This window comes from Falco cherrug, chromosome 4, assembly GCF_023634085.1.
Source record: "Falco cherrug isolate bFalChe1 chromosome 4, bFalChe1.pri, whole genome shotgun sequence".
Classification (NCBI taxonomy): Eukaryota; Metazoa; Chordata; class Aves; order Falconiformes; family Falconidae; genus Falco; species Falco cherrug.
Window position 1 is genome coordinate 71,915,913 of NC_073700.1, and position 18,180 is coordinate 71,934,092.

General features: G+C 38.0%; 1 protein-coding gene across 1 annotated transcript in view; it reads right to left on the reverse strand.

Annotated features, from left to right (window-relative positions):
* The window catches only part of MALRD1 (MAM and LDL receptor class A domain containing 1), a 282,559-nt gene that overhangs the window by 72,887 nt on the left and 191,492 nt on the right, over positions 1–18,180 (reverse strand). Inside the window, exons 30-31 of the mRNA XM_027800878.2 lie at positions 14,912–15,073; positions 5,700–5,857 (exon numbers count right to left, since the gene is read on the reverse strand). Of these exons, the coding sequence (XP_027656679.2) occupies positions 5,700–5,857; positions 14,912–15,073 (320 nt within the window). The remainder of the gene's footprint in view (positions 1–5,699; positions 5,858–14,911; positions 15,074–18,180) is intronic.

Sequence of the window (18,180 nt, forward strand, 5' to 3'; positions counted from 1 at the left end):
CACAGAAAGTGAAGAAACAATTATAAGATGTAATACTGTATTCTTCAGTGAGGTTTCCTATGTCACTGAGAGTTTGAAGCATCTTCTGGGTCAGGAAATATATTCAGTATATACGAGATTTTTGCTAGCCTATGTAAACATATACAGCACATGAAAGACAGAGCAAATTCTCATACATATGAGTTCCCCAGAGCCCTGGAGAGCTACAGCTGTGTGGTGCTTAGTGCCTTCAGAGACTACATCTCCCTACACATACAACCTATGAATTACCTAAAAGCTAGCCTTGTAGTGGAAACAATCTAAAATGTGAAAGAGGAAAAAGCTACCAAGATGAATTACACTGTATGGCATGTAATTAAAAAAACCACCTGTAGTGAAGTCCCATTGAACAACTCTTTATCTATCAGTCTGGGGAGATTGTGCTTCAGCTAGTATCGATATAGTTGTGGGCTAAATCCCATCAGTTTAATTTAAAAGTAAGAAGCATGTATTATATTAACTAGTTACTATATCTGACTATTCCTCATTCTGTGCTGACACCGTTTCTAGATCACACACACAATTGAAATCACAAAGAATACGAACCAACAGAAATAGAGCTATCACTTAATTCGCTGCAAAGTGAAAAGCTCAGGAGTGAAGATACCCAATACACACCTCATGGTGATTTTAAGAAGAATTTAGCATGATAATCTGCATGAGATGAATGTGTGACTGAAGCTTTTATACTTGCTTCTTGGTCTTTCTCCAAGGTGCCTTTGCCAGCTGGTTCATTCGTAGTCCATATGTGAACAGCATTCTTTAGCAAATCCCATTTCCCTGCCTTAAAATCATGACTCGGTTCTAATTCTCCACAGTGTGTCCTGTGTGTTAAAAACTTCTGAATTCTTTTTTCAACTTCTGTTTCATTTTGTGGACAGAGGAAGTGCATGTACTTTTGAAGGTCATGAAATATAAACTGCTATTTTTCTACTTAGTCATTGGCAGTTACAACTCATGTGGCTGTGCTCTACCCTCGTGCTGACTTTTCAAGATAACATATTATCTTCCTGATCGTGCCTGACTCTAGCAGTTGGCATGCTGGAAGGTACTATCTTTCATCTGAACTGAGTAATAACCAGGAAGCCAAAGGAGATCTAAATGGTGCATTGTAAGAGGTCTGTTCTCCCATATATACCCTACCTATAGTCTAACAAACAGCCAAGGAAGCAGGAAAATCTTGTGAAAGACAACCTGTATTACCACTTCACTAGGCACCAGAGACTTGTGTCAGCTGAGGAAACTTCCTACTGACTCCAGTGAATAATAATACTATGTTCTCTGTTCTGCATCCTTAAGATCGTGCCTTTGAACTCCTTACATTCCTTGGCAGGCATCATTGCACATCTTCTTTGGACTGAAGCTACACCAGTGGCAGACTGAAATTGTCTCTCTGAAACCCATAAATCAGATTAGAAAAATTGTATCACAATTCACTGTCACAACAGAGAAGCACTTAAAAAAAAAATAACTGCCTCTTTTCTCTTTATTTCTTTGAAGGTGAGTCTGAAGTAATAAAAAATTTAGTCATTTTTAGTAAAAATGACCTGTCCTACATAAAAATTTACTATACCTAAGTTCTGTTAGTATCAACAAATACCAAGGCAGAAAACTGATATATTAAACTATCACATCAAGAATTAATTTTGGTTTTAATTCTCAGCTGTATAACAAACTCCTGAAGTAAATGGACAGAGACAGAATGCTGAAGCTTAATGAAAACAGAATGTTTTCTGTCTGACAGATGACCAATAGGATCCCCACTGGAATGAAACAGATGTGAAAATCACCTCCATTTCTTGCTGAAAATTCCCTTCTGCTTCATTAAATGCAACTGAGTAGTCATAAAAATATAGAAAGAAATATATATTTTTAAAAACTATATTTGCAGCATAATGCAGTAAAAATTGTTTCTATTAAGAGCTGTTACTGTTCAGAGCATATTAATTGATGTATGAAACCAGTCATACACTCAGTGCTCAATCACTCACCTCTCAAAGGGTGTTAACAATACACTCCTAAGGAAGGCTAGTGGTTTTATAGTTAATCATTATGAAGCAACTTTTTTCTCCTGTTGTCTAATAGGCAACTGATGTTCTGAAACATCAGTATTCAGATCTCTTTGAAATAGCATTCATTCTATGTTGATGCAGGAGTTGCTGTAAACATTGTCTTTTCCAAAGATAATGATGATGATAAATAATAATAATAATAATAATAATAATAATAGCCGCCTATGCTTTTGGCTTCCCTATGAACAAATTACAAATGTTAAAACAATAGAATTGTCATATTGAAACGTGCATTGGGAATACAGAAGACAAGCATTTTTAGTTATTTTTTCTCTATTCTTAGTGACCACTTCCTTTTCTGCGTATAAATAGGATTATACTCATAACTTTCCCTGTATGTTGTTTTAATCACACACACATCTCAGTATGTTCTATATCTAGTCTTTTTTTTTTTTTTTTTAGTTCAGACTTGACCAGATAGCTGTATTTCAGGTAACAGCTGTATCATCAGCTTTTGTACTGATGTTATTATATTCTAACACATTATTCAGACTTCCTATTACAGTTTGACTTCTTTCACCTCCAATGCAACTGAACAAAATTTTTCACCGAGCTGTTGCTTTTGAAGTTTTGGGCTACTGGTTTTATTGTTTTTCCTTTTTGTTCTTTTAGGATTTTTTTCTTTTTTTTTTCACCTAAAAAAACCAGCAACAATTGGTGCTGAATTATTAGTTTGATAGAAAAAAGCAAAATGACTGTAAGGTTAAATTGGATCTGCAATAGGATGGTGATTCCTTGCTGAGTACTTCAGTCTGTTAGGAATATTGTTATAAGGTTCTACATAAAGATTATCTGTTGCAAAGCCATAAACAGGGAACCTTATTTGTATGTGAGAGAATGTCAATTCTTTATGGATGTTTTTATGAAATTAAAGGTAATGAGAGTTAATTAAACTAGTCTGTTTGAAATGCAATAATTAAAAAGCAGACTCTTTGGCTGTCTGCCTACTAACTCACACGTAGGCCACACACATGTACTTACTCTCTAAAGCTAAGTGTTGTGATGCTTGAAAAACTTCACAAGCTCCTTCAAAAAGTCTTGTCTGCACTTTTGCACACTGTAATGTCCAGAATACTTGAAATTAAACAAATAGCTAATAATAGATTATCACAAGTATTTTAGTTATCAATGATCCAAAAAACAATTGCTGTTTGCTTTTTACTTCATTTTAACCTGGAACCTTCTCCACCTTTACCTACTGCTTTGTTTTCTTAATCTTAATGTGCAGACTTTGTGTATGTGGAAAGATAAATAATGTAAAGTGAAAAGAATGGACTTGAAGACAATGCAGAGTATTTTAAATGCTATATTCAGATATGAAAATTATAAGATTACAATATAAACACATTTTAAAACCTCATCTTAAATAACTGAAATATCTTTGGGAAGAATACATCTTGAGCAGTTTTATTCACTGAATAGCAAGAAATGTTAAAATAATGTAATTCGAAACTGTCATGGTTTAACCCTAGCAGGTAACTAAGTTCCACACAGCCGCTCACTAACCTCCACCCTCCAGAGGGATAGGGAGGAGAATGGGGAAGGAATGTAAAAGTCAAGGGTTGAGATAAGAACAATTTAATAATTGAAATAAAATAAAATAAATGATAAAAACAATGACAACAACAATTATAATGAAGAGGAGGGAGGAGGGAGAAGGGAACAGGAATGAAATCCAAAGGGAAGGGAGAAAAGAAAAACAAATGATGTACGACACAGCTGCTCACCATCAACAGACCGATGCCCAGCCAGTCCCTGAGCAAAGATCAGCAGGCCCTGGCCAAAAGCCACAATCCCCCGCCACAGTCCCCATTTTATACACCGAGCATGACATCCTATGGTATGGAATACCCCTTTGGCCAGTTCAGGTCAGCTGCCCTGGCTGTGTCCCATCCCAGTTTCTTGTGCCCCTCCAGCCCTCTCGCTGGCAGGGCCTGAGAAACTGAAAAATCCCTGACTTGGTATAAACATCACCAGCAACAGCTAAAAACATCAGCGTGCTATCAGGGTTGTTCTCACACCAAATTCAAACCACTGCACTGCACCAGCTGTGAGAAATAAGAAAATTAACTCTATCATCTCAACTGAAACCAGTACAGAAACTAATTTAAAATCAGTTTGAAAGCAGAAGTGTCTGCTGGTTATACTAACTTCACCTAATAAGGCTTTTTTTCTTTGTTACTAAGTAACAAAGTATCCATGAACTCAGCGTTAGAGATAAAATTTAGATGCAAACCCCATCCTGAAAAATTACTTTGAAAGAGATAGGCAAAGGATGGAATGAAAGGTAACATTACTCTTTGGCTAGATATAAGAAGTCTTTTCATGCTGGACAGTTGAGCAGTGGCAGAGGTTGCCCAGAGAGGTTGAGTAGTCTCCACTTATGGACATTTCCAAGACTGGGTAAATTCCTGAGCCACCTAGTGTGATCTTGTTGCTGACCCTGCTTGGAGCAGGAGGTTGGACTAGAGACCTCTTGAGGCCCTTTCAGCCTGAATTGCACTATAATCCCACAAAATTGTGCTATGACTGTCCTTTATGGTGGAGAACCAGATCAAAGACAAACAGAATAAATACAAAAACTGTGGTCCAAACTTCCTGACTTAATTCCAGGTGCAAGACAAAAAAAAAAAAAATTCTTGCTCATTTTTAACATGGGCTAATTTAGTTTGGGAGTTTTGATAGTATATGCAAATCTTACTTTGTCACTTGCAGTAGAATTTACATAACCTGTTTTTTTCAAAATCTAACTACCACAGGTAGGAGTCTTTCTCAGACCTCTAAAAATGGCACTATGTAGCATATTTATTGTGAGCCACATGAAATCAGTTGTCTGCCAAGGGTTCACATCGCTGCTTGTAATTTTACTAGGGTACTTAACAACTGAAAGTGTGCCAATTAAGTATGCTTGGTGAACAGCAAGAAGACATTTTGATGGAAACTTGAACTATAATTGTTAATATGTTTAAATGCTTTATTTCCTTTATTTTCCAAACATCTTCTGTACATGATTACAGTAATATGTTTAAAAAATTTATTTTAAATGACATCTTGTTTTTGTCCTGAACATTGGAAACTGCCTCAATTTTCTGTTAAAAGAGTGAATTGTGCAGAGGACTATGCTGATGTTCAGTACATGTAAGGATGGCAGTCAAACATGCAATGTTAACTCTTACATATGTACCAACAGGACTTCAAGTAGAATTAAAACTAAAACAGGATTGTCGCTTGATCTTGTCAGCAAAAATTTTGTATATAGGTGTAACTGCAGTGAAGTTGTGATGGAGCACTTCTCTGAGTGTTTTGCTCATTTTAGACCAGCGGTCCTCAAACTTTTTAAACAGGGGGCGGGTGCACGGATGCAGTGGCAGGCAGTCATCTGCGGCTGCTTGGTTTCCCCCCCCAACCCCTGGTGGGGGAGGAGCGGGGGGTGTCTGTAAATACCGGGGGCCGGATTGAGGACCCTGGGGGGCCGTATCCAGCCCGTGGGTCGTAGTTTGAGGACCCCTGTTCTAGACACAGAAATGCAAGTACTACTGAAGCAAATATTACTATGTCATGATGTAGCAGAAGTGCTTTTTCTCTTACCTTTAAGACTCCTGTTTGCCTAGAAGCAAACATCCAGAACCAGAACCGAACCCTACAGATGCCAAGGCTAGCTGGGAAGAGTTTGGTGGTAATTATCCTTGCTCTGTTTCCTTCCTTCTGGGCAGACGAGTTTACATACAAAAAATGTTGTCCTTTACCTTAATAAAAAGATAAAAATAATTTGTAGTTTTTCAATACTACTTTATGAGTTAAAGCATAAGCATTTTTATATGCAGAGGTGCTGGTGTCTTTTACCAAATACACGTATATACACCCTACCTTAGCTGTACATAGATCTTCCATTAATATGACCATCCTCAGAGCTCACTCTGCGGTTTTTATCCTTGTGTAAATACTTGATTCATATTTGAATAACAAATTTTCAATGTGTTGCAAAGACAAACACTCACAGATTCTAAGGATCTGTTTGAAGGTTGACATTGCAGGAGTCATGAGCACCTTTGCTGATAGCTCTTATCCAGGAAATTTCCCCGTCACGCAACATGGCAGTAGGTAACACATTGAAGCCCTGAGGCTTGTTGGTGGACCAAGATATCCAAATTTCCTATCACTCAGCTGCTGCTGACAAACCACAAGGTAGCATAAAAAAGAATTCATTGTTTGGCTCCATGCAGAAAAATATGACACCCTCTTACACCCCAAAAGGGGCCTATCACCTAAAAAGAACACATACCAGCAAAAGCAAGAGGTTGAATAGGCAAATCATGCTGCTGACTTGTTTATTTTTTTTAATTAACTAGCTGCTACCAGTAGCCCCTTCTTTGTCATCGCTTTCATTCCATCTGCTGTGGTAAAAGTAAGGTTTGGTTTTGCATGGAGAGAAGAGTATGACAAAATCTTCCGTGATGAAGAGAACAGATTTTTCACAAAGAGGAGGGCACCTGTTGGGGCTGTCCTGAGCAGCTATACACTGGAGACCTTAGCAGACAACTTTTTCCAACTTGCTGCAAAAGAAGTAACACCTGAAGATCAGAGCTCAGTTAGTAGTTATCTTTGAGTAGCTGAATAACTGCAAAGAAAGATCCAACCCCATGGCTCAATTCCTGATCCTCATATAAAAGACTGAACTCCCCTTCATTATAACCAGATCAAATTTCTGTCTTTGTGTTCTAGTGCTTTCTCCAGTTTTCATTGGGAATGGGGTTCTCTCATCTTTCCAGATTTGGTGTCCCTGTAACTTCACTTACAGTGTGCTATGATAGCAGGTAAAGCACACTGTTCTCTTTCTAATATAGTATGGAACTGATACCTTAGCTGCAGCCAGAATAGCTGTAGAATGGTTAACTGTCTCAGAGGGGTTGCTCTGGGGGAGAGGTGGGGTGGGAACCAAACCCAAACGAACGACACCCCTCCCCGCCACCTTCTACCTCAAAACCATAATCAGGCTCAAAACCAAAGCTTTAGCTTAACTTTGCAGTCTTTTACAAGGAGAAGGCTTCAGAGTGACTAACACTTTCATCAAGCTAGACTGGGATTGAGAGGGGCTAGGAAGGTATGTCAAGATCCAGGTAGTATATTTTATCTAAGGTAAGTTCATTCCTGTCCAAATGACCTTCACTTTTGTAACTGTGGCTTGGTTTTTTTACTCCTGGAAGGCTGAGGGTGTCATTAAGATCTGCTTAAGAGGGGTGCAGCTGGCTGGACACATGCTACTATTTGGTGAAGGTCAAGTAGAGGGTAGTTGCAACAACATTACAATAAACATCAATGGATGAAATGCACAAGTCATCTTCACCCATGTCATCTGGCAACTGCCACTGCAAGTGGCTGCTGAAGCTTTAAGCTCACAGAGAGCAGCTCTGGGCAGCTTGGTGAAGTTTTTAATGTAGTTTTACTGACCAAACAGCTTTGCTGCCAAAACAGGATGCTAGAGATAATATTTTTATGTAAGCTAAGGGTCATAGTGGGCACTACGATCAAGCTGTCCCCTTCAGATGGTTCTCAGGTGGTGGGATATGCTCCAGTCATGGCCATACAGACAGTCTGTACTCTGAAATGCAGAAAGACAGCCCTCCTGATAAGTAAGCATCCTTGCATTAGTCTTGCAGAAGGGGCATTCCAGCTCATGAGAGGTGTGAGTGAGCTACCTGTATTTCAGAGTTAATGTAGAATCATGGCTTGGTGAGCCTCAGCAGAGGGCACACATCCCAGACCTTTGGGTCATCTGTGGAAGCTGATCTCAAGGGTAACATGAAATACAAATATAAACTAGATAAACTGCATATGTGCAAACGTACCTTCAGTCCCTGTCTGTAAAATGGGCAAAACAGTATCTCCTAAACTCTGGTACCTCTCCACTATACTACACCTTCAACTCCAGCAGAAGTCAACGAGTAGGAGCTTCTGCATAGGAACTCCAAACATTACTGTCCCAAACCACGTAGCTCTAATAGAATTCAGAAAGTCAGCCTATCAGTCCTAGCTGGAGTTTACTTTTATGAATGTATTAAATCATGGAACACATTGGTAAGGTACTCAAAAATAGAATTAGTAAGGCTGCTTACTAAGCATTATTTCAGTAAGAACTTTTAAAGTAAGTTCTCTCAAAACTTTATCTCAAACTTTTTAAAACAGCTCAATTATTCAGATAAGAGAAAAGTTTGGTTTTATTCAGTTGAAGGTCATACCTAGTCTTCTCAGGAGAAAAAAGTCCAGAATTTTTACTCTAAGGAATGTATCCTAACTTTTCTTTTAAAGGACAGAAGACATAGAAAACGTTATCAGAATCATAATAGTAGTCCAGCCAGCCTCAAGTGAACTTTTCTAAGCCTCTTTGTAAACAGCTGATTAACAACTGATATATCTGAAAATATTGATTCCCTGCCAAATATGACAATTTTTTGCTTTGTTTTATTAAGAAATATTAATGAACGTTTCATAAAGAAGATGGCTATACCTATGGAAGGAGATTTTGAATTGTTGTGGATGAACTTGTGTAAATCGTGCATCTGCAATATACCATGTTCTCTTCCTTATGGCAAAAGATTTGCAAATCCTTACAAACTTGGTGCCTTCCTACCCACTCTGTATACCCACTCCTCAGATACGAGTTCATGTATTCTGCAGTTGAATATGGGACTATGGTTTCATATGCTTTGCAATTTAAAGTTTCTCAAGTCTCATTCTGCATTAAAGTAAAATAATTCAAGAATATAGGTTTGTGAAGAACAAGGTATATGATTTATACATCTGTGTGGGATGTAACTGTCAAGAGAGTAGCAATTGTGACGGCCTTGAGGCAGATGCACAGAAGAAATGTTCAATGAACTAACTGCTGTTCTGGAAAGGAAAGAAATATTTGTAAAACAAACTGGATAGTGATGGACCCAACTTAATTTCTAAAATTCACCTTTTCCCTATATTGACAAATTATTAAAATAGTATAAATACCATATGCTAAATCATGAACACTAAATTTTCTTACGGAATGATGAAAGCCCCCCAAGCTAGCAGCTTCATTATGAGCCCTAGAAGGCAAAAGATTTCCTTCTACAACTTTTCCATCAGTACAAAAATTTTCTGTTACAACAAAAATAAGGGGTTTCTTCAACTGTAAGATCAGTATGAGATACAAGCTACTTCTTCTTATTAGTAAGGTGGCAAATACAGATTTTAAGAAAGCAAAACTAGAAAGCTGCTCATTGCTGAGTTACCTCAGGAGTGAGACCCACTTGGACTGGGTGAAAATATCAAAAATTATCACCCATCTGAAGTGAGATGCAGTTATTTCTACCCAAAATTGATTGCAGTTTCAGGCCTTTCACTCATAAAGTAAAGCTATGTAATGAGCTTCCAAACTGCAATCCAACACACCATTCTTACAGACCTGCAAATCATCATTTGTTCAGAGTGAGAATGATTTAGTATGGATCTCAGTCAAAGCAAATCCATAGTTTGGACTACTTGTAAATTGTAGTGGCTATCAAGGAAATGTTCTTCATTTCTCTTGCTGTCTTTGAAGCAATCTTATCTGAGATGATGGTTTAAGGTAGGGTTATCTGGGTATCATGTTGTGCCTCAAGCTTTTTCAAGAAATGTACATTTTCTCAGGACGGAAAAAAATATTTGAAAGAGTACAATGACATGGATATACTATATTCTTCATAAATAGAATGGTCCCATATAGTTACATCCTGACCAGCAAACTGGTCAAAACCAAGGTACCTGGCTCCTTGGTACATGGTGTAAGATGTATGGCAGAATGATGTATGTTATATAGCAAAACTTAAACAAGCTTGGTTTTGCATTTGCCTGAAGTTTTCGAGGTTGAAATGTTCTGCACTTTATCAGCTACATCTTCTGAATACTTAAAAAGCTCATGGATGCAGTGGCAAAAATTTGAAATTGTCCTATTTTTGAGCAAGCAAGAAAGAAAGATTTAAGAAGGAAACATATGGAAATGAATATTTTTAAATTTGAGACCTGCATAAGCTACACACTGATCAAATTGCAGAATGCTAAACAGGTGTAACATAGTTGTTATTTATCAGTAAAAGTCTGTTTTCAAATCACAGGGCTTATCTTCTCTGAGATAGATATAAGACTGTACCAATTCAGTAATTTAATTCTGTTAAACTGCTGTAAATTTTTTTCAAATGACCATTTCTATCCATCTGAAATCTGTAATGTCAATTTAAGTTGTGTTACATGAAGCAATATAAGTCACATTTAAACCAATATGAGATTCCTGCAAACAAAGTTGTGCAAATATGATTAATACAAAGTTAGTATAATAGCACAGGCTTTGTTATATTGCTATAATGGCATGACTGCTCTGTACACTGTATTTATATACTTAGTAACTAGAGGAAATGAGTTTGGAACAAGAAGGAACTGGATTTGGGTCAGGAATGGGCTGACAGATACTTCTAGCTATTACAGGTCATCAGTACCTAGGCTGTTGACAATTCTAACAAGTGATTTTTCTATAGCTAATGTATTTCTTGACCAGTTAATTTAAAAGTAAATTAAAAATCTGAGTAATTTTGTAGACAAATTTGCTCTAATTTTGTTTTCCTTTTACTTTGCTTTTCATTAACTTTGTTTTTCTTAAAATTGCTGGGCAATTCACAGAACCAAAGAAGAACCAATTAAATGAGAGAAAGTGAAATAGAAACACATACAAAATCTCCTTGAAGTAAGCCAAGGGCTACTGGTTGCTTTGTCATGACACTGTGTCAAAGGAACAGCAATAAAGCAAGTCAGAGTCCTGATCTGCAAGGAACAGCTTGCCTGGGACAGCTGCAGTAGTTTCTACCTGTCTGTTTTGTCCCTTTCCACAAGGAATGAACTTCCACATTCACAAATGTGGAAAATGTGGAAAGCCACACAAACTTATATGGATGTTTGCTTTCTCTAAAATAAAAAACTCGGATCTGTGGCATGTAAGCGGTTCCCTTATGATCAGGTGAGCAGTTCCTGCAGCACGTGCAGAATTCTCTAACTGAAAAGGAGGATAAATGAGTAGGGCAGAAACGGTTACAGCCACTCAAAAGATATCTCTCTTGACTTTGGGAATCTAAAGCACCAAAAAAGGGTCAAGGCCTGGAGATCATGTTGCATACAAATCCAAGAGAAAACCAGTTGAGCTTGTGATACTTCTACATTGAATACTAACCATTCTTTGCTGGTTAGATGGAGATTAAAATAGGGTTTCTAACCATTGAAGCTTCTGGAAAGGAAAGCTAAGTATTTCTTAACTAGAGAATGGCACTTTTATGATTCCAACTGGTACATTAATATTCCATCCCTATTTATTATATTGTATAATCTATAGAATATATTATATGATTTTATATTTATATTATACACTATATAACTATAGTTTGCTGTCTACATAACACAACTGTAATTGCTTATCAAAACATTTAATACTTCTAACAATCAACAGGCATTCTGGGTAGTCTATCAGCAACATCTTGTAGGGGATATCTAGGGAAACACTTCTATATTAAAATTTCTGCCAAGCCAATGTCAGTTAGGTAAATTAAACCAAGATCTCAGGTATGACCCTTAAATGTTTCACGCACATCCACACACACTGCTCCTTAGCCATTCTTTAAGGACCTATGTATGATTGCATGTTTTTCTAGAATTCATTAGGATGGTACCACACTCCAGGAAAAGCAGATTATTCAAAATGTTGACAAATGGAAGAGTACTATTTTAGTCAGTTACATTTTCAGACAATTCGACTTTTAAAGTCATACTCATTGTACAGCAGGAATTTGTTACTAGAATAGAATAGAACAGAACAGACTGTTTCAGTTGGAAGGGACCTACAAAAGTCATCTAGTCAAACTGCCTCACTACTTTAGGGCTGGCCAAGTTAAAGCATGGTATTATTGGTAGTGCCCAAATGCCTCTTAAACACTGACAGGCTTGGGGCATCAACTCCCACTCTAGGAAGCCTGTTGCAGTGTTTGACCCCCCTCTCGGTAAAGAAATGCTTCCTAATGTCCCAGTCTAAACCTCTCCTGGTGCAGCTTTGAACCATTCCCATGTATCCTATCACTGGATCCCAGGGAGAAGAGTTCAGCACTTCCCTCTCCCCTTCTTCAGGAAGCTGTAGAGAGCAATGAGGTTGCCCCTCAGCCTCCTTTTCTCCAAAATAGGCAAACCCACCATCCTTAGCTGCTCCTCGTAAACCATTCCTTCCAGCCCCTTCACCAGCTTTGTTGCTGTCCCAGAACTGCACACAGTGCTCCAGGTGAGGCTGCATCAACACTGAATACAGCTGGATAATCATCTCTTGACCAGATGGTTATACTGTGTTTGGTGCACCCCAGGATGTGGCTTGCCCCCTTGGCTTGCAGGGCCCACTGCTGATTCCTTTTAAGCCTGCTGACAACCAGCACTCCTAGATCCCTTTCTGCAGGGCTAATCTCTAGCCGCTCCTCTCCCAATTTATAGTTGTGTCTGGAATTACTCTGTCTTAGGTGCAGTATCTGGCATTTTGACTTGTTCAGTTTCATCCCATTAATCATAGCCCAATGCTCCAATCTATCTGGATTCTTCTGCAAGGCCTTCTGTCCCTCAAGAGAGTCAATAGCACCTCCTAGTTTGGTATCATCATCAAACTTGCTAATGGTGCATCCCACCCTGGCATTGAGATTATTAATAAATATATTAAACAGAACTGGCCTTAGAATTCAAAACTTGAAGGAACACCTCTGGTGACCAGTTGCCAGCCACATGTAGCCCTGTTCACCACAACCCTTTCCATTCTGCCCTTCAGACAGTTTAACCAGCACACTGTGAAGCAGCCTCATTCCACAGTTGGACAATTGTCCTGAAGGATGCTATGATAGACAGTAACAAAAGCCTTACTAAAATCCAGAAAAACTACATCCCCAACCTTCCCTTCATCCACTAGGTGGGTGACCTTATAGTAGAAGGATACCAAATTAGTTAAACAGGGCTTTCCCTCTGTGAATCTATGTTGAATGTGCCTGATAACTGTATATTCTTTAAATGCCTTTCAATAGTACGCAGTTTATCTTCTCCACAATTTTTCTATGAACAGAGGTTAAACTAACAGGTCTGTAGTCCCCTGGGTCTTCCCTCACACCATTTTTGTATGTGGGAATAACATGGGCTAGCTTCCAGTCAGCAGGGACCTCCCCAGGCTCCCAAGAGCTTTGGTAGATGATTGAGAGGGGTCCTGCCATACTATCTGCTGGCTCCTTCAGTACTCTGGGATGAATCCCATCAGTTCCCATGGAGTTGTGAATATTCAGGTGATACAGCTGGTCCCTTACAATTTCAGTGTCCACAAATGGAAGGCCACTGTTTCCACACTTGTGGTCCTCCAGCTCAGGGGACCGGGCATACCTAAGTCTACCAGTATTATTAAAGATTGAGGCAAAAGACACATTGAATTTCTCCGCTTTTTCTTCATCCTTATTAGTCAGATAATCATCTTCTAAAATTATCAGTCCAATGTTTTCTATTCATACTACAGTTACATTTACGGAAATCACAAGTATTAGGGCATGACGCATGTTTCATACAGAGATTTCATTTTAATTCAGTGACTTCTAATAGGAATGAAAAAAATTCTAGTGATTGGTGAGAAACATACAGAGATGGTGATTGGGAGAGGGAAAGAAAACACAGATTAAGCTGCTTTCTCAGAAAAAACATGAGTTAGCTACAGGTTAGCAAAATGTCCTAGTGCTGTTTTGTCCAGGTGCAAGGTGACGTTGGAAACACAAAGCTGATACTTTCATGGAGCTGCCTATAAAAATGCCTAGTATGCAACATGGTTTTCCAGAGGTTGACTACAGCATTCAAAGTCAGCAAATGGGTACAGTCAAGGTGCTGCTTAATATAAGCACTATACTTTGTGCTCAGGTGGTCTGAGAGAAATGGATGGCCGGACTATTATTTGCAACTTTGTTTATCCAAGGGTTTTTAGCCATTCAGCAGTGCATGGATTCACTGTCACAGCATTTCTGAGCAAGACCTGATGGAATACCGTATCAACCCATGATTACTGCCAAATACATCCTCTTTTATTGTATTAACATTTTCATATCCTCAGTTCTTTAAAAGTTTTCAAATAGACTCTTAATGAATAACATCATTGCAGACTTGGAGACAGTTACTGCATTTGTACAGGCATGTTGTACTGTTTTGGAAAGGGGTCTGTTGTGTCCCAGATGTGATGAATAATTAGTATCTTCACATTATATTTAGCAGCTCATTGTCTAGGAAATTACAAAACAAATGCATCAAGCTGAAGTGGAGTATAAAGAATGATATAATCAGGACCACTCTGAAAGGAGCAATCTATAAAATTACAGTGCTGCTGAAGCAATGATTAAAAAGATTGGTAATAGGCCACTATGCCAGGCCATTTGGTTTTGTGTTCAGACAGAACTAGAAGTTACCAGGTAGTATAAATAACAAGACTCAATATGTTAAGACATTTTATGTATTTTTAACATGGCTTTTTTGTGATACATATCCTCTATTGTAATTCCAATATAAAAGTGAAATTTTAAAGGCTTATTGGTACTGCTTTGTGAGCTGTGCTAATATCTCACTATAATTCATCTGCATATACAAGAATTTCAGCTGGTCATGTTGAGATTTCCTGTTATTTTAGCACTAATCTATGGGATTTTGTTTTAAATTCACTAAATATTTTGTTTCCGCCAAAATTATGTAGAACATAACACCCGTACCTGGTGTATGGTCAGTATCAGGACCTGTTTGCCCCATGACAGCACTGTTGCTAATATTCCAGTCAAAATCATCACTAGGGTCTTGTGTTAATCCACATACGGTGGTCCATTCTTGATGTTGTGTTTCAAAGTTACAGCTTCCAGGGATACTTGTGTAGGAACCTGAAAATATAGCAAGAAGTAAATGATCATGCCAACTCTTATATGTAAAAGGGTATAATGAACATAACTGCACATGGTAATGAAAAGGATTTTTTGGTTGGTGCTGATTCCCTGTGTTCCACATACTGACATAAATGATATGTGGTAGTTAGCGCGAGAAGAAAGAATTCACCCTTCACTTCCCAAGGTGGTATAAACAGCCTTAAACATTATTACAAATATATGCCTATGTAAGTCTTGAAGACAAACTGATGACTTCACCAGTTTTATTTGTTGTTCAAGGTAAATGGACAGGATGATTCCCAGCCAATTGGGTAGCAAAACTGGACTCTACTTCCACAGTGGTGTTTTTCATGAACATATGTTGGTTCATCCTTGTGAGTGTTATGCATGAAGGCAGTTTTATGATGCAAGACAAGTTCTAGTGATTAGGACAATGACTGAACTGGGGAGAACTTGTTAAACTTCCCATTTCCAGATCTGCCTCTGATGTTTCAGATGACTTTGGAAAATTAATCAATAAAAAAAAAAATGTACAAAAATGCTGTGGTAGAGGTGCAATGATTAGCATCACAAACTCTCTGGCTTCTAAAGATTTTTCCCTTAGTAGAGGCAGCTACACAATTGCTGAGTGAAACAAGGAGCACCCTTATGAGAAAACTCTGGGAAAATGTTCCAAACTATTAAACATTACAGTCAGTCATGCATTTTAGAAACAGGTCTGACTGTGACGATTTCAGAACATCAAATGGATTTGAGGATTCAGAATGTGTTTTTTTGACCTATGTGTATTCTGCAATATTAAAAATACGGCTATTTATGAATCATTATCTAGGTATAGACGACACATAAAAATAATAGATTTAATTACCTTTTAGTAATCTGGTTTGGTTTTTTCCTATTTTATACTTTGAAGCTACAAGAACAACTGACACCATTCTTTGTAAAAATAGCATCATTATCATAAACCTGTTTCGTATGACCAAGATCTGAACACATACTGTAACCCTGCGGACTTGCTTTTCTGCAAATGCGTGTCACCTTAGTTAAATATATAGGACAAATATCTTAAAAGGAGAATAATTTTGATCCAGTGAATAACCTGCATCCCCTGAATGCCAGCAGAAGGATCTGTACTGTTCCATAATGTACTGTACTCTTACCATATTGCAAGGGACTGAAATGTTTCTCATAAGGAGAGACTGAGACAGCTGGGGCTGTTCAGCCTAGAGAAGAGAATGCTCAGTGGGCTTTTATCAGTGTGTATAAATACTTGCTGGGAGGGTGTAAAGAAGACAAAGCCAGATTCTTCTTAGTGGTACCCCGTGTCAGGACAAGAGGCAACGGGCACAAATACAGGCAGCACTTTTTAATGTTAAGAAAAAACTTTTTTTACTGTCAGGCTGGTCAAACATTGTCACAGGTTGTCCAGAGAAGTTGTGGAGTCTCCATTCTTGGGGATATTCAAAATCTGACTGGCACAGCCCTGGGCAACCTATTGCAGTGGACCCTGTTTCAACCAGAGACACCTTCCCACCTCAACTGTTCTGTGCTTGTGTTAGTGCTATTCACAGCACGGCCTTTGGGAATCATGAAAGGAATACACAAATGCACTGAGCATCCAGATTGACACTGCATCACAAGCATCATGTAAGCCTAATGAAGCCTAATGAACTCTAACACCAAACACCCTCACATGCAGGTAGGGCAAAGAAGGGAACCCATTAACCAAAACAAGTACAATTTTCTTGTACAGATTTAACAAGAACAAAGTCCAAATGCATTTGGAATTTATACTATTCATAATAGATTACCTGACTTCAGGAATTTTACTGAAATATTTTAAGTGTGCATTCAGAAGGCAATTATTAATAAATATTTATGAACAGTATTTACAGCGCTGATGGAGTCACCTGGCATATCTGTACCTGCTGGCTACTTTTTACTTTATGTGTAAACAGAGCTAATTTGGAAGCCATCAGGAGAGGATTGTTTCATTTTTCTGAAAAATTGCCTTTATTTCAACAATTCAAGCATTCCTCTAGTTGGTTCATCAAGGTTTCCTATTGATCAAATCTGGTTGTATAATTAGCTGCAATTCATGAAACTTGAAACTGCTTTCATGTGTGCTTTTTTCACCTCAGTACTTCCAGGAGGTTACTGAGAGAATGAAAATTTTGCAAGATTGCCTGACTGGACTGAATGAAGCACAGAGTAAGTAATTTCCGTGAGTTTGTTTAAAGAAAAAAAAAAAAAAAAGTCCACCAGCCTACATGTGTACGATTAATTTCATCCAGATTCTGTTGAAAATCTTGCACAGAGGAATTGCTACTGAGTAGACTATGGTCCATTTACTTCTTTAGAGTTACACTGGTATAAAACTATAGTAGAATGTGAAATAAGCGCAGACCCTGAGCTCAGAGAAAAGGAGAAAATTGCAGACAAATGTCGTCATAGCCACTTGTGATACAGCCGGTTAGACTGTGAAGGGCTTTCTCTGTACCTGTTCTGCTCTCTTTTCTGACTAAGCAGCTCCTATTGCCTTTTCATTAAAAAATGAGGTTTTCATATCTGGAAGGTATTATGTGCCCATTAATGTTGTTTAATCCCATCTATAAGGCATACACTCAGGGAGAAGGTGTGTTTATCCAAATGTAAGGCCTCATTTGTCAGAACTAAGATATAGCTGATAGGAAAATATTATCCCTGAGGTTTATCTGGGTATTCTGTATGCCAGATTACAGTATCTCTCATCTATTGTTAACTTGCTATTTTGTCAGTTCTGCAGCAACAGCAAGACTAATGACTGATGAAAACATTTTGATGTAACTACAGCCATTCCATCTACAATAAAAGGATATTTCACTCTATTTATTTTAAGTGAATATCAGCTTTTTTTTTTTTCTTCCCTTGGAAAAGTTTTTCTGCAGTATGGCAGAGACTGTGTTGCTTTACTGTGATGTACTGAAATGTTTCCATCTACTGTCTTAAGTAAGAAAAAAAGAGTTGATGGTATTACAGTCCTTCCAGACAACACAGGACATTCTCCCCTGCAATGAAGTTACTATATCCTGTAACAATATATACAGAATAAATCAAGTGCCTCT